Raw genomic sequence first — 26,212 nt, forward strand, 5'->3', positions numbered from 1 at the left:
TCGCTGCTAGTGAAGACTGAACGGCAGACGGTCAGATACAAAATAGGACAAATATACAGACAGACACACAGAGCGCACACGCACGCACACACACACACACACACACACGCGCGCACTTGTATCACCCCCACCCCCCACCCACACACACTTGTATCACCCCCCCACCCACACACACTTGTATCACTACCCACACACACACACATACACACACACACTTGTATCACCACCCACACACACACACACACAAACACACACACTTGTATCACCCCCACACACACACACACTGACACACACACACACAAGACAGCTCACCTTGATCAAACCGACCGAATACTCTTGCTCCGCGAAGCGCCTGCCGACGCATGATCGGGGCCCGAAGCCGAATGGCATGAGGATGAAGGGATGAATGTCAGCCTCAGCAGATTTGTTTCCCCTTAGCCAGCGTTCCGGCATAAAGACATCCGGGTCTTTGACATGGAGGGGCGATTTGCCGGCCCAGTCATGGTGAAGCGCTAGCATGACCTGCAGACACGGAAAACAGAATACCGAATATCTCATTGCCCAGGGTTTGGAATTTGCCTTGATAATGCGGTTAAGATAGATTCATTCCAGCCAAGCACGCCAAACACAGGTATCTTTGAAACGAATCTACGACATCAATTAATTAAAGGGGACACAAGGCGGGGTCAGTGCATTGCCATTGATGGACACAAGGCGGGGTCAGTGTATTGCCATTGATGGACACAAGGCGGGGTCAGTGTATTGCCATTGATGGACACAAGGCGGGGTCAGTGTATTGCCATTGATGGACACAAGGCGGGGTCAGAGCATTGCCGTTGATGGACACAAGACGGGGTAAGTGTATTGCCATTGATGGACACAAGACAGGGTCAGTGTCTTGCCATTGATGGACACAAGACAGGGTCAGTGTATTGCCATTGATGGACACAAGACAAGGTAAGTGTATTGCCATTGATGGACACAAGGCAGGGTCAGTGTATTGCCATTGATGGACACAAGACAAGGTAAGTGTATTGCCATTGATGGACACAAGGCGGGGTCAGTGTATTGCCATTGATGGACACAAGACAGGGTCAGTGTATTGCCATTGATGGACACAAGGCGGGGTCAGTGTATTGCCATTGATGGACACAAGACAAGGTAAGTGTATTGCCATTGATGGACACAAGGCAGGGTCAGTGTATTGCCATTGATGGACACAAGACGGGGTCAGTGTATTGCCATTGATGAACACAAGACGGTGTCAGTGTATTGCCATTGATGGACACAAGACGGGGTCAGTGTATTGCCATTGATGGACACAAGGCGGGGTCAGTGTATTGCCATTGATGGACACAAGACGGGGTAAGTGTATTGCCATTGATGGACACAAGGCGGGGTCAGTGTATTGCCATTGATGGACACAAGGCGGGGTCAGTGTATTGCCATTGATGGACACAAGACGGGGTAAGTGTATTGCCATTGATGGACACAGTGTATTGCCATTGATGGACACAAGGCGGGGTAAGTGTATTGCCATTGATGGACACAGTGTATTGCCATTGATGGACACAAGGCGGGGTAAGTGTATTGCCATTGATGGACACAGTGTATTGCCATTGATGGACACAAGACGGGGTAAGTGTATTTCCATTGATGGACACAGTGTATTGCCATTGATGGACACAAGGCGGGGTAAGTGTATTGCCATTGATGGACACAAGACGGGGTAAGTGTTTTGCCATTGATGGACACAAGGCGGGGTAAGTGTATTGCCATTGATGGACACAAGACAGGGTAAGTGTATTGCCATTGATGGACACAAGGCGGGGTCAGTGTCTTGCCATTGATGGACACAAGGCGGGGTAAGTGTATTGCCATTGATGGACACAAGACGGGGTAAGTGTATTGCCATTGATGGACACAAGGCGGGGTAAGTGTATTGCCATTGATGGACACAAGACGGGGTAAGTGTATTGCCATTGATGGACACAAGGCGGGGTAAGTGTATTGCCATTGATGGACACAGTGTATTGCCATTGATGGACACAAGGCGGGGTAAGTGTATTGCCATTGATGGACACAAGACGGGGTAAGTGTATTGCCATTGATGGACACAAGACGGGGTAAGTGTATTGCCATTGATGGACACAGTGTATTGCCATTGATGGACACAAGGCGGGGTAAGTGTATTGCCATTGATGGACACAAGACGGGGTCAGTGTATTGCCATTGATGGACACAAGACGGGGTAAGTGTATTGCCATTGATGGACACAAGACGGGGTAAGTGTATTGCCATTGATGGACACAAGACGGGGTAAGTGTATTGCCATTGATGGACACAAGGCGGGGTCATTTTATTGCCATTGTTGGACACAAGGCGGGGTCAGTGTATTGCCATTGATGGACACAAGGTGGGGTCAGTGTATTGCCATTGATGGACACACGGCGGGGTCAGTGTATTGCCATTGATGGACACAAGGCGGGGTCAGAGCATTGCCGTTGATGGACACAAGACGGGGTAAGTGTATTGCCATTGATGGACACAAGACGGGGTCAGTGTATTGCCATTGATGGACACAAGGCGGGGTCAGTGTATTGCCATTGATGGACACAAGGCGGGGTCAGTGTATTGCCATTGATGGACACAAGGCGGGGTCAGTGTATTGCCATTAATGGACACAAGGCGGGGTAAGTGCATTGCCATTGTCGTTGGTTGTATTTAGAATTTAGAATTTATCCTAGAATTCTACTTTTCTACACACCATAAATCAGAAAAATTTACCAATTTACTCTTTGCTACGTGTAAGAAGGGGTGACTGTGAAATAGGTCCTGAATATAGTTGGGCACTTCGCCATGATATACTTTATACATCATTACAGTCTTATTAAACTGTAACTGTTTAACTAGCGGCAGGTAGTTTAAATTCTTTAACTTCCCAATCAGCTGATAATTGTGGACCATTTAACATGATTTTAGCTGCCCGACGATGCAGAGAGTTTAACTTTTTCATGTGAATATCAGAGACGCCATCCCAAAGAGTTGATGCGTAATTAAAGCCACAGTAAGCCTCCCGTAAACCATCACAGATACTGTCAGGCTTTTACACACAGTACAAACACCCTTCCATTTGAACGCTCACCAAACGGGAACATCCCAGGTGCCCTACGTAAAGAGCGAGCAATTTTCAAAGAATTTATTTTTGCGTGGTTTATCTTACCCCTGAGCCATCGTGAACCCGTGTGGTCCAGTTTCCCTTTTTCACAATGTAATCGTCAGTTTGTAATTTGAATGTGAGCTCATCTGCAATGTACCTCTGACTTTTCACGAAACAAACGAATGTGGTTCATAGAACTCGAGCGATGGCTTTTGACTGCCGATAAACCGTCGTCTGCTACAAAAACCACGACCTTGCGTGACCCTGCTTCCGGGCTTTTCTTTTTTCAAACTTTCAAAACTTCGAATTGTACTGATCTTGTCTTGATGAAAAAAATAATTCTTTTATGATTTAAGAATGTGTGTGTAACAAGCTGTCATTATATTATTTAAATTTTAAAAGTTAGGTCTAGCGCCAAAACGCACAATCATCGCTCGACGGCTATCGCCAATTGAAGTAATTCATTTTTGACCTGAGTTCAGGATGGGTCCGATTGAGATGGTCTCAATCCGAAAAATTAATTCTTTGAAAATTGCTCGCTCTTTACGTTGGGCACCTAGGATGTTCCCGTTCGATGAGTGTTCAAATGGAAGGGTGTTTGTACTGTGTGTAAAAGCCTGATAGTATCTGTGATGGTTTACGGGAGGCGTACTGTGCCTTTAATATGGGATAAGATGTGGGCATGATAAAACAGTTTTAGTGTTGCGATATCGACATATTGCTCTCTCTCTCTCTCTCTCTCTCTCTCTCTCTCTCTCTCTCTCTCTCTCTCTCTCTCTCTCTCTCTCTCTCTCTATCCGTGTAAATATGTGATTAGATTAGTCCCCTCTCTGGGCGAGGGCTGGTTGAAAAAAAGCTCGTTGTATTGCTTATGCCACAACCCTCGAAAAGTAAAATTTTGATTTGATTTGATTTGATTTGAGAGAGAGAGAGAGAGAAGACAAGACAAGACAAGACAAAATCTTTATAATCGAGGGTAGTAGATCTATAAGCAAGAATATATGCTTGTTTACATTCAGCCCTCGCCCTCAGATAGGGTCAACAGGAACAGAAAACAGTATAATCAAAGAACTATCACAGCAAACTTAATACATAATATTGGCACTATACAAGGTGCAAATAGCAGGGCTCTGGGATATCATGCTTGTGACGCAGATGAGTTTTTTTTTTAAGTGGTACAGAACCAGTAACTCTCCCTTATATATACAGATACAAATTTGAAAATAATTGTCTTACTGCATTTTAAGTAAAAATGACAATGATAAAAAGTCTCAATTTTTAACATAACTTAATTTAGATCTGAATTCTATTACATTTTGTTTAACATGCACATACATTTTTAATGAATTGATGAACCATTCAGACGACACATAGAGACGGACAGACACACACAGGAAGGCAGAGAAATGGGACTAACCCCCGCAGGTATATGGAAACCCGACAGTACGATGTCTGTGTCCAGTGTCCGTCCGTTGCCAGGGGTGATTGGGGTCATTCTGCAACACACAAATACCATTGACTAATTCATGTTTTTATTATTACATATATTTCTTATTGTTTGTCTTTTTCTTTACACCATCACCCACACACTGGCCGCGTAGTCTTTAAATTAAGCAATGATTTGAATGATATACGATAATGTCACACGCTTTCCTTCTTTGCCACTACGAAAGCAAACGTGTGCAAGATTGTATGTTACACGCTTTGGAGCATGTGCAAGAACGGATTCAAACTCGAAATCGTCCCTCCAAAAGCCCCCAAATGCACACACGACTTTTATTTCTCCTGCTGTTATCGTTTCTTCTCTTTACAAATTCTTCAACGCTGAGAATACTGAAAACGGCATTCCAGACGACAGTACTGTTTCCATACGCGAATGTAGCTGCCCTTGGAAAGTGGCTCGCTCAGGAGGCCTGTTAGTCTGAAACTATAAGGACAGAGTTCTGAACATAGATGACAAAGATCCCGAAAAGAACAAACATTTCGCGGATGCAGACACAGAAAGACGTCATGAAGAATGCGATACTTCAAAAGATACAGACTGTGACGATGACTGTGACGTCATTCACATATACTGAGACGTCATTCATAGTTGTTCGGTCACTTCCGTCAAAAAGTAGATCTCTCGAAAATGGCTGCTCGTGTGTTTAGGTTTGTCAAGCTTGAGTACGCAAAACGTGTTTGTTCTCTCCTCTGTTGAAGCTGTGAGACATAAATGCTATTCCGACTTGGTCGTGTGACAGAGTTTTCTTCCACACTCGATTAGCTGATGTCTAACTCAGCCTGACGGCTTCGTTAGACAATCAACGTAATCTCGTGTGGAAGAAAACGTCTGTCACACGACCAAGTCTGAATAGCAGGTACTGACACATGCTCCGCCTGGCGGTGACCTTACAATTAATTATCTACTGCTGATTTGTAAAAGTCACCGGCACAAACTTCGTTCTGGAAATCCTTTTAAGGGAATTTTAGGTGACACCATTTTTCATGTTATAACGTCTTTTCGAACTTTGGCTTTTGAAGTGAGAATTTTTAACTTTGAAAGAGAGGAATCTTAAACAGAATGAGGCAGAGCGTTGTTAACTTAGGATATCAAATAACAAAGGGAAGTAATCGCTCTTTATGCATACGTCATGTGTAACGGAGTAAGCGAGAGTTATACGAAACCTTTCTCCTGGCACCTGAATAACAAACATTGAAATGAACAAGCGACTTTCATCCTCACTTTCTTACTCTCTCGCTTACTCCATTACACGTGTCGAATGCATAAAGAGCGATTACTTCCCTTTGGTTATTCGAAAGAGAGGGTCAAATAGAGACGTCTTGGTGTTTTTAATCGATATCGATGTCTCCAAACCAATGAAACAGCGACCTTGAAATGACCTTACCTGAACGTTTCCTTGGTGAAGGCCTTGAGGTAGGACATGCGCCCGAGCGTACTAGCCGTGATGACGTCACTTCCGTCAACAATGCTGTTAATCTCTTCAATCAGTTTTTCCTGAGCTTCAGGGTTGACGGCCATAGCATACAGAGCGAACCCCAGCAAGTGGCTTGTCTGTGGCGAGACAATATGACATGATTGCATTTTCTGTTTGACGGTACATGTGTGAAAAGAATATTTTGACCATGGAATGTCTGTAGAGAGACGGTATAAGACGGGATTTCGGAACCCAGGAACCCCCCAAACCCCCCCCCCCTCCCCCCACCCCCACCCCCCGGCATAGACGCAACCCTGCAGACCAAACGAGTGACACATTTTTGCAGCCCAAGAACCCATTCATAAACCTCCTCCAATGTTAGACCCTCACCGTGTCGACGCCAGCGAAGAAGAACTCGCTGATGAGGGTCATGACCTCTTCCTCCGTCAGGCTGGTCTTGGTCATGAGGTAAGGGATGAGGTCTCCGCTCTCCCCGTCCACGTCCTGTTCGTTCTGCGAGAACATCTCCAGCGTCCGCTCGGCCTCTTGGATAGACAGCCTGTATGGGGTGAAAAGGTGGTTTCGTTATCATCATAGTTGAGCAGATGAACTACATTGTACCCTCATCCTCAATGTCCTGTTCGTCCTGCGAGAACATCTCCAGCGTCCGCTCCGCCTTTTGGATGGACAGCCTGTATGGGGGAAATGGCGGTGTCGTTATCATTATGATACTGTATGAGGGAAAAAGGCGGTTTTGTTATCATCATAGTTGAGCAGACGAACCACATTGTTCTGTCCATGTTCAAACAAACCCCAATCCAATGTTAGACCCTCACCCTCAACGTCCTACACGTTCTGCGAGAACATCTCCAGCGTCCGCTCGGCCTCTTGGATAGACAGCATGATTGGGGTGGGGGGGGGGGAGAGGGCAGGGGGAGGTATGGCAGGGAAGATTCGACTTGTCGTTGTCATTATCATTGTTGAGCAGAGAGCAGTCGAACCGCACTTGTCCATCCATTGTATGGACAATGAATTATCGTTTGTCTTTATGTTTTATGTTGTTGTTGTCTTTGCTGTCGTCATCAACATCATCATCAAGCCTCAAGTTAATTGGGCGAAGTCTGCCTCGCGAAGCTGGCTGCACGAAGATCTGGCACTGAATTTTGGGCCGCGAAGTCGACTTCCGGCTCAATGAATGTCGTGAATTTGTATTCAGTAACTTGAACCATGCTTGCAATATTTGTAAAGAGAAACCTTTGACAACTGTAACGCAGTAAATGCCCCGCGACAGATAAACTAGGACTTAAAAGACTACAGGAAGAAGGCGGCTCTTGTCGCCTTCAATGACATGTCAGAAGAAACACACACACACACACACACACGCACGCACACGCACACGCACACACTCACACACACACTCACACACACACTCACACACACTCACACACACACACACACACACAACCAAACACTCACTTTCTGATGAAGGTCTGAGCGCGGACCATTTTCTTGAATTCTGGGGAGTTTTTGGAGAGGAAGATTTTGTTCATTTCGCTGTGCGTCACCTCCATGACGTCACTGACCGCCTCGATGAACCGGAAGGTGTCGCTGTCGGCAGGGATGTTCTCCTCCATCGCCCCCAGGCGGCGGTTGAAACAGACACCGCCAATTCCTGAATGGGACACAGTGGACTTAGAAAGACTTAGGTAGAAAGATATCATCAGAAGGCTGTCTAAAAGGCGGGGTAAAAACGGTCATATACACGTGCAAAAAAATAAAAATAAAATAAACGAACCATAAACCACGAGTGTACGTGGGATTTTCAGCCCATGGATGAAGAAAAAGAAGACTTATCTTTTCTGTACCGTAAAATCCCCAGCAAACGCCCACCCCCCACTTTTGGCCAAAAGTTGTGCCACTTTATTTCTCTCGTGAAAATGTGATGACACGTTATCTTGCAAAGGGGTGGATACCTAGCAAACGCCCACCCCCTACTTTTACCCGAAATCTGTGCGGAGGGGGGGGGGGCGTTTGCTAGGGATTTTACGGTACTTCCATAGGAGGCAAATCCATTTTGCAAAGAGTGCTCTTTCTTTGCCTATTTAATTTAGGACATTTCATTCATATTTTCAAACACTCGGGTTTGCCAGGGAAGTTATAGTTCTCCTGCGTGGTAACATTATTTGTTTCCCAGAATCTTATTGTATGGCTTTTGAAGTGATCTGATGGCCGTTTTTGCTATTCCGAATTTCCTACTCAGGTGTGTACGTGCGTGTTAAGGTGTAATCGGACACCTGCACTGCTGGCAGCATGACCGAGGTCTATTATGTGCCACGGCGGTCACACGGGAATGGCTCATTGACCGAGGTCTATTATGTGCCACACAGCGGTGACACGGGAATGGCTCATTGACAAAAAGCAAATTGCGACGTGTGTCCATTCCTGTGCAAGTGTAAAAAAAATCAAAGTATTAAATCTTTTTACGAGTGCAGGGGAGACAATTAAGTTTTTCATAGAAAGTCCCTGTTCTGTACGAGTTCTGTCCCGTTATTCGAGCGGCCAAAAACGAAAACGTCCGCGTTTATTGTGCACAATATAATCTGGATTTGTTACACACACACACACACACACACACACACACATTGACCTCGTCTCGATTCCCAGTCTATCTAAAAACATTTAGTCAAAACGAGACTAAAATCCCAACCGCCGGAACAGTATAAACATATATAGTATATCCCACCTTCCATGGCAAACTTATATAGATCAGGCAGCAGATCCTGAACCACACCATCCTCGTCTCTCGCTCGGTCAATGGCGGCCACAAAGTCGTCGGAGATCTTGCTGTGCAGGTCTAGGTAGGCAGAGGCCGATTTGGGCTTCATCATCTTCACCTGGGCTTTTGAACGAAGCCTGTGCCATGCATCCCCCTGGCTGTGGAATAAAGGAGACAAAGACATGAGGATTTTACAGGGGTGGACGAGGGGGGGGGGGCACAGGGGGCACGTGCCCCCCCCCCCCCCGAAAAAAAAAGAAAAAAAAGAAGAAGAAAAAAAAAGATTTTTCTATGCTGATTCTATGACCATTTCTAAGTTCAAATGGCACCAGATGGCACCATTTTGCTTCTTTGGGCAAAATTTTTTCCGGGGGGGCATGCCCCCGGACCCCCCTAGCAAATTCGGACGCTTCGCGCCCATCACATTCACTTTCGATTCAAAGTGCCCCCCCCCTTACAAAGCAACTGATCCGCCCCTGTTTTAGGCGATTAACCATTTGGGAATTAGGAAGACTGGACAACCCCAACTGGAAGGATGTTTGATAAAAACAGATAAAGAAATAAAAACAAGAGAATTAAATACCTGGATTTAGGCAGACACTGACGCGTATTTTGGGCTTCACTATTCTTACCGAGGCTTTGGAACGAAGCCTATGCTACGCATGCACCCTCGCTGTGCAAAGATGTAAAGGTGAATGTCAAGTTGGACTTTGGGAAGCCGCTGACGTGGATAGAGGTTGAATTTTCTTTAATTGGGCTTTGACACGAACATGTACCAGGCGTTTCCTCGGTTGCAGAATGAAAATAAAGACGAATAAATGAAACAATGAATGAGAAGTTGGTTTTGTGAAGATCTTAAGCAGATTTGCATTCTGGGCTTTGAACATTATCTTCCCCTTGGTTTTGGAACATAGTCTGTACCACGCCTCTTCCCGGCTATTGAAATACGAATTTGACAAGGAAATCAAAGGAATTGACTGACATTGGGCTTCAGAAGTTATTACATAGGATATGGACCGGAATAGTGTAACATAATTATTGAAGTAAGTGTGTAAGTAGATGAAGATACTAAAACGATTTATTTTGGCAAACAGCAGCATACAAGCCATCTGTATTTGTCCGTTATGCTATATAGAAAAATACATTTTTGTTCTCAGTGATTTTATATAGTTCTTCCTTTTTTTAATTAATGATAGGGTTCCCGCACATCTGAATGGTTGGGAGAGTTTAGAAGGTCATTCTTAAAATGAAAGAGATTCTAAAAAACTTCGGTATCTTCATCTATTTAGGCCTACACTCTTGAATAACTTCAATCGTCAAAGTCAGGAATATGCGTAATAGATTGATATACAATATTCATAAGCCTACAGGGGCGGACGAGGGGGGTGCACAGGGTGCACGTGCACCCCCCCTCCAGCAAAAAAAAAATTTTTTAAATTGGAAAGCTGATTCTATGACCATTTATAAGTTCAAATGGCACCAGATGGCACCATTTTGCTTCTTTGAGCCCAAATTTGTTCCGGGGGGGCATGCCCCCGGACCCCCCAAGCAAATTCGGGCGCTTTGCGCCCATCACATTCACTTTCGATTCAAAGTGCACCCCCCCCTTACAAAGCAACTGATCCGCCCCTGGCCTATATAACAATGTCTGAAGAATTAGCCCAATGTTTTAGATGACGGAAAACATGGACCAGTCCATTGAAGGCCCACGAGAAGCTCTGGGGTCAGTCCGGCAACGTCGCTGCGGCGGCGGACTGTGGACTTCGCCCTACAGACCGGATTAAAGTTTCAGCATGGCTGGGAACGCAGAAAAAGAAGAAGATGAAAATGACGGAAAGGGTTCCTGACCTGGTAAGAATGCCCTGGACACCGTTGCTGAAGTCTTCGTTGTATTTTTTGAGTGTACGGAAAGCGTCGCGTCTGGGTCGCGTGCCTTCCGCGCGATACACCGTCTCCATGTCACGTGGTCTGTACAGGTGCACCATCTTGAACCCCAGCATGACGTGCTCTCTGACGATTGGTCCGTACAGCTCCTGCAGGCGCGTGGTCTTGCCCTCGAAGGAAAGACCGTGCAGAGGTCCTGTAATGCATGAAAAAATCACAACAATGTTAAAAAAAATTAAAAAAATAAAAAAACTTGACTAAATGTAAAAAGAGATACTATAAAACCTGTATATAACGACCACCCAAGGGACCGACGAAAAGTCGTTATAGACAGGTCCTCGCTGTGGAAAGGTGTATTATATAGAAGAAAAGCTTGTCTTGGATCTTTGGGGTGTTCGACTGTATTTATTCACTGAGACAAAGACACCCCAAATTAAATATAAAAAATGTCGCCTATTGAGGCTTCTTCAAGACAACATTTAGAGAAAGGATTGTAAACAAAAATCCCCAAACAAAAGCACTGAATCCAAAAATAAATATGCGAGGAAAAGATAAAACAAAAACGTAGAGGACAATCTACCAAACCGACTATAACATTACGATAGCCTGAAATGAATCTTTTCTTAAAAGGGTGAAAGCGTGAAATGATCGCTGATCGAATTATACTGACATTAAAACGCCGACGTCAGAATGTAAACGCCTTCAGGAAACAACTCTCTAAGGGTTATTCGGGGGTGTGGGAGAGTTGCACCACTTCAAAAAACATTGGCACTACGTACAAACCATCGTTTGCTATTGGCACTACGTACAAACCATCGTTTGCTATTGACACTGAAATTGTAAGTTCATACGATACTACAAATGTCCAGAATATGCAGAAATGCCACCAAGCAATACGAGGACCTGACAATTGAAGGCTCTTTGAGGACAATACCAGTAGGGCACCCATACCGGCGGCGGTGCCTCGTCGGGGATATCCTGTTGGGACAATAATCTCTGAAAACTACTTACCCACAGCACATTGTGCCGATGATGAAGAAGAGTTTCTTTATTTTACCTGTTCATTAATAGATAACTAACTAAACAACTACCCCCTACCTCTTCTTTATTTTACCGGTTCATTAATAGATAACTAACTAAACAACTACCCCCCTACCTAACTAGCTAACTAGCTAACTATCTTACTAACTAAACAATAACAACAAAACTAAGAAAGACAGAAATGAAGTGAATAACATGAATACATTTAGTGTTACCCACAATGAAAACTGAAGGCGTTGGTAGCTTTCAATTACTTAATTGAATTTAGTTAAATAGATTTCAATGTCTCCGGCACTAAAAAGGGAACTTAGAGCCGCAAGAAACAGGGACAGACTGGGGATGCCAGGATTGTTATTCTTTAATTATTTACTTACCACCTGGTAAGTGCATCCACATTGTGCCGATGATGGGCAAACTGAAGGGAGCGGGCATGTCCACAAATGGCTTTGCGGTGTCGAAAGCGAGGTGAGGTGGTGCAGTGGTTTGAAACTGTGCGGATTCTGTGTCGGAGGACGTTTTGTCTGATGATACTGTGATGGGGACATGCTGCTCTGCTGTGGCTGTGCTCTCGACCACACTGAAAATGGTTTCACGAAACAAATCAATAAGTTGTACTGTTTTTTAACAACTCTTTCGGTCAGTTGCAATATTGTGACATATTCAAACATATGATGTTTGGATCCGTACTCAAGTATACTCTTATATTTACGGATCGTTAACAGTTTACACAAAGCAGAATTAAACACGATAGCGGAAATATTTAAGAAACATTTGATACTAAGAATTTTTTTTTAAATCAAGCAAAAATGAATAAGGAATGAAAACTTAAAAAAGAATTAATTTTTTTAAAAACAAGTAACTGTAACGTATTGTTTTGTCAGTAACAAACGTTCCAACAATCAACCTTTCTTGTTTTTGTAGTCTGAAATTTGAAACGTTGGCAGTCTCTTTGTTTTTGGTTTTAAAAAGAATTATTTTTACCTGAAGTGAGCCGATCGTCTGGGAACGCTGTGCGAACGCGAAACCGTAGTAGGTCTGCTGTTGTGACGAGGAGCAGCCTGATGCGATGACGTCATTGGACATGCTGACGTGTCCTTGTTCGCTGTGACGTCATTGTTCCAGGCTTCCGTCACAGACGCTTCCTTGACGGCTGTGACGCTGCTGGCCTTGTGACGCGTTCCGACGACAGACAACTGTTGTGACGCGCGTGCCCGCAGGATTTCGTGACACAGTTTTTCTAGCACCGTGCGGCTCATTCTGTCGGTTTTCCCGTGGGAGTTCTAATGGTGATGTACAGTGTTGGGGCGTTGTAGAGTGACCTGAAACAAAATAATAAAATAAAATAATCAATAATAAAATAAGGGACAGGTTAAAATCGTTATTGAATCTGTATTGACGACAATCTTGGGTAACAGATCTGGTGTTAAACGAAAGGACGATCACACGATGTTATTGCCAGAGTACTCTACAGTCTCTGCTATTACATGTACTACGCTATTACACCTGGGTTTGACAGGCCATCGTGCGTATGCGTCCGGCGTATGTGAAAATTGTTCTTCTTACCTTTCTGAGTTTACTAAATATATAAAAAAAATTAAAAAATTAAAAACCACCCACGTCATCACTGACAGATTCTCCCAGGTAAAGTAATTATGCCTTTAGATTATGTTCTGTCGTTGCCTTCCATCTGCATTCTTTCTTCACAAAGAGATCGCCAGACAAAATCATTACTAACCACATCCTACGCGAACACTGACAGATTTACCATAGAATAATAATGTGACGTTTAAATTAGGTTATGTCGTTAACTTCAATCTGCGGCCTTTTTCCGCCACAAAGAGATTGCCCGAAGAAAACCATTACTAATCACAACCAGCGCGGACATTGACAGATTCACACATGCAATTATACGTTTAGATTAGGTTATGTCGTCACTTTTTAATCTTCCTTCATCCCAAGAAGATCAGTTGCCCGAATAAAAAACGCTCGCGCTGGACCCGAGTACTCTTCAGACTGGCTCGCTCCGCCAGTATAAAAGTTTTTGTCTTGTGCACGTTTAAGACCAAGTGATTGCTCTGTGTGAATTACAGGCATTCCCTTTGCTATATAACTACATTGCATGCGAGTCGAGGATGTGCGTGGTGACTGGCCTTTCTCTTTTATTTGATCACAATGAAAAAATATCAATCAATCAATCAATCAATGACGCTTATATCGCGCATATTCCGTGGGTACAGTTCTAGGCGCTCTGCAGTGATGCCGTGTGAGATGAAATTTTATACGGCCAGTAGATTGCAGCCATTTCGGCGCATATTTACCTTTCACGGCCTATTATTCCAAGTCACACGGGTATAGGTAGACAATTATTAACTGTGCCTAAGCAATTTTGCCAGGAAAGACCCTTTTGTCAATCGTGGGATCTTTAACGTGCACACCCAATGTAGTGTACACGGGGGGAGGGTTCGGACACCGAAGAGAGTCTGCACACAAAGTTGACTCTGAAATAAATTTCCGCCGAACCTGGGATCGAACTCACGCTGACAGCGGCCAACTGAATACAAATCCAGCGCGCTACCAACTGCCGACCCTCTTCATAACTGGTGAACAGGTGGCCCACGAAGTTCTTTTACTGTCCTGGCTCGCGGATTCTTGCATTTATCACGCCCCAGGTAGTTTTACCAAATTCTTTAATGTTAAGTGAAGGTAAAAGACTGAAACATATGTAAACAAAGGAAACCATAAGAAAAAACACAAAATCGCGACCTCTAAACCACCGCAGTCGCGACCGAGCAACCAACGCTTGGTAGAAAATGGGGTACACAAAAAATCAAATTATTCAAACACACAACGCGCAAAGCCTGGCAAATCGTCTCGCATGCGATACGCATGCTTTTTACGACGCTATATTTCTCGTCACTGTGTGACGCGTTCGGCTGTTCTATCAGCTCAATGGCTGGCTGTTGCTCCGTCTGAATTCGTCCAACCGCCAAGTCGTTTTTGTGGTTTATTTCGCATTTAGGTCCCAGGTAACATTATGAAGTTTTAATACGATCAATCGGACCTATTATCAAGTTAGTGTATCAACTTTTGAACGAACTGCGCCCAAGCTGTTAAGTGGAGAAAGACACACACACACACACACACACACACACACACACACACACGCACACACACGCACACACACACACACACACACACACACACACACACACACACACACACACACGATTAGAGTCTGTTGAGCCCAAGTACTAGCGTACTCGGGGATAAAGTCATTATTTAGTGCAAGCAAAACGTGCCAAAATGCATTGCATTAAAAAAAAGCGTGAAATTGTTTTTCAGTTCACTTTGAACATGTTCGCGACTGTCAGAAGGTCGTTAGTTCAAATCCCGGCCGCGGCTGCATGGTGGGTTAAGGGTGGAGATTTTTTCGATCTCCCAGGTCAACTGATGTGCAGACCAGCTAGTGATGTATCCCCCTTCGTGTGTAAACGCAAGCACAAGACCAAGTGCGCACGGAAAAGATCCTGTAATCCATTTCAGAGTTCGGTGGGTTATAGAAAACGAAAATACCCACCATGCTTCCCCCGAATGCGGCGTATGGGTGCCTGAATGGCGGGGTAAAATCGGGCATACGCGTAAAAACCGACTCGTGCAAAAACATGAGTGAAGGTGGGAGTTTCAGCCACAGAGATATAAAATATTCTATACCTCTGTGGTTTCATCCCAGGAAAGAAGAAGAAGAAGGAGGAGGAGGAGGAGGAGAAGAAGAAGAAAGAAAGAACAAGAAGAAGAAGAAGTACAAGTACAAGAACAAGAACAAGAACAAGAAGAGAACTTCGCGACTGAGAGTTGTCACAGCCCGCCACCAATAAATTAGTCAAAGGTGCATTCCACACATCACAGGGTTTTTATTCACATCAGGTGATTGCTGCGCGTGTCTATGAAGGCAAATCTCCATATTCTATACTAGTTCATGAAAAAAATGACTGGTTCACTTGAAGTGAACAGTTTGAACTGAATAGAAATGATTATTAAATTTAAAAGGTGGGATCTTTACAGGGTGCGTCAACGTTTCTCTTGATCCTGTTTCGAGAATACACCCGGATGTGTACCCAGCAACCCTGAGATAACAACAATCTACCGCTTTTAGATAAGACCTCGCAAAACCTTAAAGAAACCTATTGCACATGACTTTACGATATTATTTTGTTTCGGTCAAAACAACAACAAGCGTGAAATTGTTCACTGACCGGAGGCGGCAGTCGGCAAAACACAACAAATCAATTCAACAGCCGATGTTGGAATGGTTGGTTGGTTAATATTTTTTTATCGTCGCTTCATCTGATATTGCTATTCGAGATACGATGTTCGGAAATAATCATTTGGGTTTATATGGGTTGTGAAAGATGAAATACTCTTGCTTTTAGTGAGTCAAACTTTTCCACGTGACACTATAGGCCAGTCACTAGCGAAGTGTCTGAAACACGAGGACACAGAGCACGTGTTGAAAGCTTGCCTCACTTATTTGCGGAGTTCGTCTATTCGCCGAAAACCTTGCCGTCGTTTCGGCAGACGTGCCACAAACGTTTTACGGTGCGGAAAGGTCCTACCGGGGACTGCTGAAAACTTCCGAAAATTAGCGAAACATCTACAGCCATTTTGGCAATATTGGCCCCAAAAATAAATCATAGAAACATCCCTGCACAGTGCCTCTCTTACCATCTCAGTCATCACATCCTCAAAAAAACTTTATTTGAATATAAAGAGGGAAAGGGAGGAGAAAAGTCAAATTGGAAAGAAAAAAAGCCACTCGTTTTCAGGACCTGATCGCCACCAATAGATTAAATGTACAAAGACATTCGCTGTTGTCATGCCAACCAATGACGCAGAAGAGTCAATGATTAACAGAGTTTGAAAGGTAAACCACCGAAGATCTTATTTGGTGACAACCTCTATATGTCATAGACCCCAAAGACTGTTACGTGGGGGGCATCTCGGGGGTAACGCCGGCAGTTTGAGACGAGAAACATAACCTCGTCTTTGTCTCGGTTTCGTACTGAGTATTCGGTCGTGTTGCCCTCAACTTCAATACTAATGCATGATAAGGACAGGAGCGCACTGTGTACGGTTCGCGACCTGAAAAAAAACGAACGATTAATTTCATTTACTTTATTTTACTTCACTTTACTATACTTTATTATCCCATTGCTGGGAAATTCGAGTCGCTTCCTCCCAGTGGAAAGCCAGCAGAAACATGAGTCGCGCTACCCAGGTGTGTGCGTGTTTTGGTGTAATCAGCAACTTGCGCTTAATATGGCAGAATGACTGAGGTCTTTTACGTGCCACTGTGCTGACACGGGGGTGGAACATGGATACCAACTCTTAGTCTGCACATATAGTTGACCCGTGTCCGTCCCTCCCTGTATGGAGTCAAACCCGCGACAAAAGGATCACTAGTCAAGAGCTCGTGCACCCGCGACAAAAGGATCACTAGTCAAGAGCTCGTGCACCCGCGACAAAAGGATCACTAGTCAAGAGCTCGTGCACTTGGCGAGTGTTGTTTTTGAAACAGCCCTGCTCAGTTCACTGACTGGAAAGCTGGTCACGGACTACTTAGTATACATATCTGTACCAACCCTCGTATGCCTGTAACAAGTGTGGCCGGACATGGCAGCTATTAGCTGACTCATGTCGATCAGCCCATTTATTTACTGACAGCACTGATGTTTTTACTCTCTCGTACTTCAGTTTAAACAAACACGCACGTACGCACGCACAGAGAACTACACACACACCTACATACACACACTACCACACACACACACAAACACACACACACACCCACAAACACACACACCCACAAACACACACACACACACACACTCACACACACACACACACACACTCGCGCCGACTGGTTCCCTCAAATTAGTGCTCGCTCGATTTCACACATTCAAGAAACTCAGTCAGACACGGCAATCTTTAGAATAGACATATCTGACAAACAAAAAGACCAACAACTACTGTACTCACGTGTTTAACGAAGACAATACGACATCAAAGCACGACGTTTCGACTTTCTTTCTTTATTTGGTGTTTAACGTCGTTTTCAACCACGAAGGTTATATCGCCACTTGTCAATTGTTTCTTGTTCACAAAAGCACTAATCAAAAATTTGCTCCAGGGGCTTGCAACGTAGTACAATATAATTATTACCTTACTGGGAGAATGCAAGTTTCCAGTACAAAGGACTTAACATTTCTTACATACTGCTTGACTAAAATCTTTACAAAAATTGACTATATTCTATACAAGAAACACTTAACAAGGGTAAAAGGAGAAACAGAATCCGTTAGTCGCCTCTTACGACATGCTGGGGAGCATCGGGTAATTTCTTCCCCCTAACCCGCGGGGGGTACGTTTCGACTACTAGGGTCTTCCTCAGGCACAATCATCAGAGAGAGAAAAGAAGACAGACAACAGAACACACTTTACGACTCACAAACCAAAAGAAAAGTTCATTCTTGCACGCCGATCTATTCCATTTCTTTTAAATGCACCACAGTTCAACCGCTGTACCCCCATTTCTATCCTCTTTTTACATTTAGTCAAGTTTTTACTAAATGTTTTAACATAGAGGGGGATCGGAATCGAGACGAGGGTCGTGGTGTTTTCTTTATTTGGTGTTTAACGTCGTTTTCAACCACGAAGGTTATATCGCGACGAGGGAAAGGGGGGAGATGGGATAGGGGAAAGGGGGGAGATGGGATAGAGCCACTTGTTAAGTGTTTCTTGTTCACAAAAGCACTAATCAAAAAATTGCTCCAGGGGCTTGCAACGTAGTACAATATATGACCTTACTGGGAGAATGCAAGTTTCCAGTACAAAGGACTAAACATTTCTTACATACTGCTTTACTAAAATCTTTACAAACATTGACTATATTCTATACAAGAACCACTCAACAAGGGTAAAAGGAGAAACAGAATCCGTTAGTCGCCTCTTACGACATGCGGGGGGCAGAGAAATAAGGATGTGGAAAAGAAGACTTTTGGTAAGTGAAATAAAGGTGATGGATCCAGTCAGGTAGAAATAAGACAACAAGAAAAGAATTGGAAAACTGCAGGGAATAGTAGGGAGAGTTTTCTTGGAAGGAAATATAGGTGAAAGGACTGGTAAGGCAGAAATAAGACAAAAGAAGAGAAGTAAAGGGGTGGGGTAGCTCTGTGGAAACACTCCCGCCGCGTGAAGGCGACCCCATGGGAGCGGTCGTGGTGTATGTGTGTGTGTGTCTGTGCGTGTGTGTGTGTAGAGCGATTCAGAGTAAACTACTGGACCGATCTTTATGAAATTTTACAAGAGAGTTCCTGGGTATGATATCCCCAGACTGTTTTTTTCATTTTTTGGATCAATGTCTTTGATGACGTCGTATCCGTCTTTTTGTAAAAGTGGAAGCGGCACTGTCACACCCTCATTTTTTTAAATCAAAATGACTGAAATGTTGGCAAAGCAATCTTCGACGAAGGCCGCACTTTGGTATTGCATTTCAGCTTGGAGGCTTTGGTCATTAAAAATCTGAAAATTGTAATTAAAATTATTTGTTTATAAAATGATCCAAAATTACGTTCATCTTATTCTTCATCATTTTCTAATTCCAAAACCATATAAATTTTTTATATTCGGATTAAAAACAAGCTCTGAAAATTAAAAATATAAAAATTATGATTAAAATAAAATTTCCGAAATCGATTTAAAAACAATTTCATCTTATTCCTTGTCGGTTCCTGATTCCAAAAACATATAGATATGATATGTTTGGATTAAAAACACGCTCAGAAAGTTAAAACGAAGAGAGGTACAGAAAAGCGTGCTATGTGCAGCACAGCGCAACCACTACCGCGCTAAACAGGCTCGTTAATTTCACTGCGTTTTGCATGAGCGGCGGACTACGGTCATTGTGAAAAAATGCAGTGCGTTCAGTTTCATTCTGTGAGTTCCACAGCTTGACTAAATGTAGTAATTTCGCCTTACGCGACTTGCTTTTTCTTCTTTTTTTGTGTTTACTCCCTCGTCTCAATTCGTCCTTCAACCCCGGCCTAACCACCTGAAATCAGTCAGTCACTCACCTGTTTGCACTAGTTTCCGGATGTATGTGTTCGCTTGCACTTAAACTGCACGTCATTATTTGTTAACTTTTTATTTCAATATTTTTTTTTTTACGAACCTGTTTTCGAGTTAACGCGAAACATGGCAGACTCCATATGGCCTAGTGGTAAGGCGTCCGCCCCGTGATCGGGAGGTCGTGGGTTCGAACCCCGGCCGGGTCATACCTAAGACTTTAAAATTGGCAATCTAGTGGCTTCTCCGCCTGGCGTCTGGCATTATGGGGTTAGTGCTAGGACTGGTTGGTCCGGTGTCAGAATAATGTGACTGGGTGAGACACGAAGCCTGTGCTGCGACTTCTGTCTTGTGTGTGGCGCACGTTATATGTCAAAGCAGCACCGCCCTGATAATTATGGCCCTTCGTGGGCGTTAAGCAAGCAAACAAACAAACAAACAAATGGCAGACTCCTTGTCCTATAACTAGGTAAGACACGTGCACGTGTGACCTTGACGCTGCACACACAAGATCCACATTCCCACGCCTCAAACACCCCCCCCCCCCCCCCCCCATCGATGTACTTTTGGCATTATTGTACACTTAGCACAAAAAGTGGTGGATCTTCCTTTCTTCTGCTAGAATTAGAGCTAATTGGGTTTCAGAAATGCTTGGGTGTGACGTCACAGGTCCTTGACCACATCTACACCCCCAAAGAGTCAGTTATTTTGTTTTATTGTTTTGACAGTATGATTTACCTTTTTTTAAGCGGGGGAAACTATATCCTTAAATTTTTGAACTTGGTGTATATATATATGTATCTATTTTTGCAATCACTCCCGATCTGTTTTATTTAACCTCGATTGCCCCCCCCCCCCCCCCCTACCCACCCTCCCTCCCCGCCTCCCCCCCCCCCTCTCACCATGCCCATGTTCAATCGAACTACAGACATTTTTATTTAATATACCGTTCCCTCGGCTAACGAACTCTTTGCCTCCCTTTCTGTCCCACTCTCGATCCAGGTCAACTATTTTCATATCCGTATGTTTGAAAATTATAAATGACCTTGCCCTCTTTCATACGCCTCTCTCTCTCTCTCTCTCTCTCTCTCTCTCTCTCTCTCTCTCTCTCTCTCTCTCTCTCTCTCTCTCTCTCTCTCTCTCTCTCTCTCTCTCTCGGCGGATTTTATGCATTATGAGCGCCGATAGAAGTACAACACACACAGACAAATACACACACACACACAAACACACACACACATACACACACACACACACATACACACACACACACACACACACACACACACACACATGTAAGCATGCTAACACCCCCCCCCCCCCCTCTCCTACTACCTCCTTCCTTTAAAACAACTGTGTTGATCCTGAAGGCCAAAGGTTCTTTCGTCTTCTTGTCAGAATGGAAACTGTGGGAATTCCCCTGACCCTTACAAATACACCATACCCGTTCCAGTTTAAGAAACACGTAGGTTTTAGAGTTTTAGCAACAACGCACCCGATGAACGCTTCAAGAACTACAATACGGATAATTACTATTGTTGGCCTCTGTTCGTATCACATTTTTCGTAAACGGCTGATTACGTTTTCGTAAAAGCGAACAACAAATTAAGTGAAAGTGCAATGCCTTGGGCACGGTCATCAACCATCATACCTGCATACCCTCAGCGAAGGACAAATCGGCATCCCTCCTTCTCACACACACACCAAGTTACACACACACACACACACACACACACACACACACACACACACACACACACACTAGCTCTCTCTCTCTCACCCCCCCCCCACACACATGTTTTCGAAAATAAAAACGGTAAAATGTTGTTGAATATATAAATATTTTGCTCTTCACGAAAATCACTGGCGATCAAACATGAGTATAAGACAACCAGGTTAGTTTCAAGACAAAAGAGACAAAGACAAAGGAACTAAACACGTCGAAGCAAGAAAGCTGGCCTAAGATGGTAAGTACTATGAAAGACGTATGAGTACACTAACCTTCAGTATTTCAGTCGGGAAAACCCCAGCTATAAACACGATATTAAATTCAACAATACGGCTGATAAAAATCACCCTTTCAAAAAAGCCTCGGCCCCGGTTTGCATTAGCATGACATGCTTGAACGCTTAGAACTAACGATACCTATTACCACAAAAAAAAGACATAAACAAGAAAAAGAATTAAAACGTTCCATAGTGCAGAAAACTTTACACTAACGACAGCAAAAAGGATTAATTGAAGACGGTTTGGAATCTCGCCTGAATGCGTCAATAATGCGCCGGATTTCAAACAATTGAGTATCCTACAAAAATATGGATCCCAGGCATTTGTCTTTTTTGCACTGTAAAAAGGTCATATTTCCCTCTCACCAAAAACCGAAACAAGACTGCGATCAAGAAATGAACTATTATGTTCCTCATGCACACATGGATTCGTTATAGTTCAATCGCCAGTTAGCTATAATTACTAATGTCAAAACTCGCAATAAAAACAGGTACACAAACAAACCTTTCCAGAATCAAAAACTTCTGCAAAACGCAGAATCTTCGTACACCACACGGGTATGCACGTACAAACCCACAAAACAACTGTCAAAAGTTCTGATCACTCAAGCCTGGGATTTATATTCCCCAAGGTAGAAATCGACTGTTCTTTTACCTACTTTTTTCGAGCGAAAGTTCCAGGTATGCACACACAAACACACAAAACAACTCCGAAAAGTTGAGATCACTCAAGCCTGTGATGTATATACCCGAAGGTAGAAATCGAGACTGGATTTTTACCTTCGAAGTGGATTCACAGCGCGCGGCGCGTTGTGCAGCGTTGCGATTTACAACGCGCGGCGCCGCTATATACGAGGAGCACTGCGATTCACGACGCGCAATGTATTCTGCTGATACATTTCCTTCACAATCGCAACGTTTACAACAGCTACATCTATCTGATCTATTTGAGAAATAAAACTGTCAATAAAACGAAAAACAGAGCTCCACTGATTCTCTCTCTCTCTCTCTCACTCTTTCAACTGAATTTACCATATATCGCTGCGCCGATGTAAAAACGTGCCTACCTCTGCTGAACAATCCTTCTCATTGCGGTCAATGCGCATGCGCCAATCTTGGACTTACAAAATGCGACCCTTTGACCGATCGAACCATGGGTTAGGGTTAGGGTTAGGATTAGGGTAAGGGTTAGGGTAAGGGTTAGGTTGTTCACGACCTGATTAATCTCCCCATGTTAGCGCATGCGCATTGACCGCAACGAGAAGGATTGTTCAGGCAGAGTCAGTTTTCAGTTCGTGACACCGGCCTTGAATACTTGGCAGTCATATCACTACATGTCATTGCAATGGCTTAGAACTACTAATGATATGCCGAAAAGGAGCTGAGTTTTTAAACTGGGATGACGTTTTTAAACAATTATCCGAGTACAGTGCCGCGAAACTGTTAATCGGTGTCACACCAATTAACACTTCAGCAGCCATTTTGGAATTCGCGCATGCGCAGATCGTTTTTTCAGTGTTTTTTTCCCCGGTTGATTTGAACGCGTATATTCAGTCTGCAGAAAGTGCAATTTTGTAGTCTTGCAGCCCTGAAGTTGCTTTTAAGTGTCCAAAGAAAGAGTGTAAAATGTTGCTGATAATCATGCATTCATACATGTCCAAAAATAAAGCGCGTCAACAATCTGCGCTGGTGAGAGCAATAGCCGCGCTCTGGGAATCGCTGCACTGCACAACGCACCGCGCTCTGGGAATCGCCGCGCTGCACAGCGCGCCGCGCTCTGTGAATCGCTTGCCTTTTACCTTCATTCGTCGAGCGAAAGTTCCAGGCCAGTATGCATACACAAACGCACTAAGCAACTGTCAAAAGTTGAGATCACTCAAGCCTGTGATTGATATACCCCAAGGTAGAAATCGAGACTGTTCTTTTACCTTCATTCGTCGAGCAAAATAAAATACTCGAAAGTTCCAGGTATGCACGTACAAACACACAAAACAACTGTCAAAAGTTGAGATCACTCAGTCAAGCCTGTGATTTTCACCCCAAGGTAGACATCGAGACTTTTCTTTTACCTTCCTCGCTCTCACAGTGCTGTCACCAATTTACTTCCCTCCCGTGCAAGTGTACTTCCACCTCGGTCTATCTTCCTCTTCCACCTGTGCCCATTGAGCGAGTACGCTGCGGCAATACATATCTTGACTGACCCCTCGAGCACGCGGACTTGCACGCGACAGCGCGAGATCATGCATATGCATGAGCTGTGGTAAACAGCGTTCGGCGTACAGCCGCACTACCCCGGCGGGGTCGCAGGGGTCGAGCGTAAGTGTGACAGGTAAGCAACAGTAATAGGTACACGCATGTACTTTTGACCTAATGACCGTTGGGTGTACGTGTGCGGTTGTACATATATATATATATATTTCTGATGTTTTATATACATATATATACATAGACAGACATTGCGTCAAAGGATATTTGTAAACATCGTGCGAGTTAATTATAGAACACCCTGACGAAGGCCACGAGGCTGAAATATTGGTGAAAACGTGAAGGCTTGTTTTGGTTATTTTTTCCATATTTGTTTGTACATATATAAATATATATATGTATATATATGCAAAATTCAAGGAACTCCCTTTCCTCTGCACCACATCACACAATGAATATATAATTATATATATATGCGTGTTGGGAATAAACTGGGGCATATCGAACGCTAGCAGCTAGCTCTTAGAGTAGCTTTGTTAAATTGCAATGTGGAGCTAGAATTTACTTCACAGGCAGAATCACAAACAGACATATAGACAGATACACGCACACACAAAGCGTAGGCACGTATGTGCAAGCCCATGCACACGCACACACACGCACACACACACACACACGCGCACACACACACGCACACACACGCACACACACACACACGCACACACACGCGCACACACACACACACGCACACACACACATACACACACACACACGCACACACACGCGCACACACACACACGCAACACACACGCACACACACACACACACACACACACACACACACACACACACACACACGCCTGTGCATGTTTGTGTCGGTGTTAGTCTGTCCGCCTGTCTGACGGTGTGTGTGTGTGCGTACGAACGTGCGTGTGTGTGTGTATGTGTGTGTGGGTGTGTGTGTCTCTCTCTCTCTCTCTCTCTCTCTCTCTCTCTCTCTCTCTCTCTCTCTCTCTTCCACGAATTGACCTTTATAAGACCAGTCTTGCTTTTTCGGGTACATCAGTTTGGAATTCACTTCCATCATCCCTTAAGCACTTAAAGTCATTAAAAAGTTTGTAAAAATGTGTCAAAAAACACTTAATGTCTGAGTAGTTACCACACTTAGTATTACGCCAAAGATATGCTGTGCATTGTATATTCTGAACTGGTCTATATTGGGACAGGTATTGGTAATACGTTGAAGATATGTGATACTTTGATTCGAGCAAGCCCCGCTGTGGCTGTCTTCTTCGACACACCAGCATTGGGTTTGTCTCGTCAAAGTATCGAAATACGATCATGATAATCGGAGACGAGAGATGATGCATGCGTGTCTTCGTGTTTTCCAAGCCCTGAGACTTTCGCTGTGAACGTGGGATCTTTTTCGTGCGCATGTGTGCACACGGGGGTGTTCGGACACCGAAGAGAGTCTGCACAAAGTTGACTCCGAGAAATAAATCTCTCGCCGAACGTGGGGATCGAACCCACGCTGATAGCGACCAACTGGCTACAAAGCCAGCGCGCTACCAACTGAGCTACGTCCCCGCCCTATATTTTGCTCGACGAATGAAGGCAAAAGAACAGTCTCGATTTCTACCTTGGGGTATATCAATCACAGGCTTGAGTGATCTCAACTTTTGACAGTTGCTTAGTGCGTTTGTGTATGCATACCTGGAACTTTCGCTCGACGAATGAAGGTAAAAATCCAGTCTCGATTTCTACCTTCGGGTATATACATCACAGGCTTGAGTGATCTGAACTTTTTGGAGTTGTTTTGTGTGTTTGTGTGTGCATACCTGGGTTAGGGGGAGTCCCATATTGGTTGGGACGAGAAAGAATTTACCCGATGCTCCCCAGCATGTCGTAAGAGGCGACTAACGGATTCTGTTTCTCCTTTTACCCTTGTTAAGTGTTTCTTGTATAGAATATAGTCAATTTTTGTAAAGATTTTAGTCATGCAGTATACTATATGTAAGAAATGTTAAGTCCTTTGTACTGGAAACTTGCATTCTCCCAGTAAGGTAATATATTGTACTACGTTGCAAGCCCCTGGAGCAAA

At 44.0% G+C, this 26,212-nt stretch overlaps 1 protein-coding gene across 2 annotated transcripts; it reads right to left on the reverse strand.

The window, feature by feature from the left end:
* Positions 1–312: 312 nt before the first annotated feature.
* On the reverse strand, positions 313–24,151 carry LOC138966439 (probable cytochrome P450 12a5, mitochondrial; the record flags this gene model as incomplete). 2 transcript variants are annotated; one of them, XM_070338681.1, is given in 10 exon segments in its annotated part: positions 313–522; positions 4,578–4,656; positions 6,049–6,215; positions 6,469–6,637; positions 7,555–7,750; positions 8,822–9,012; positions 10,703–10,934; positions 12,154–12,356; positions 12,761–13,098; positions 23,976–24,151. In XM_070338681.1, coding segments are annotated over 9 exon segments (1,722 nt in total), but the record flags the coding sequence as incomplete, so codon positions are not given.
* Positions 24,152–26,212: the final 2,061 nt, after the last annotated feature.

The sequence above is a fragment of the Littorina saxatilis genome, linkage group LG5, assembly GCF_037325665.1.
Source record: "Littorina saxatilis isolate snail1 linkage group LG5, US_GU_Lsax_2.0, whole genome shotgun sequence".
Classification (NCBI taxonomy): domain Eukaryota; kingdom Metazoa; phylum Mollusca; class Gastropoda; order Littorinimorpha; family Littorinidae; genus Littorina; species Littorina saxatilis.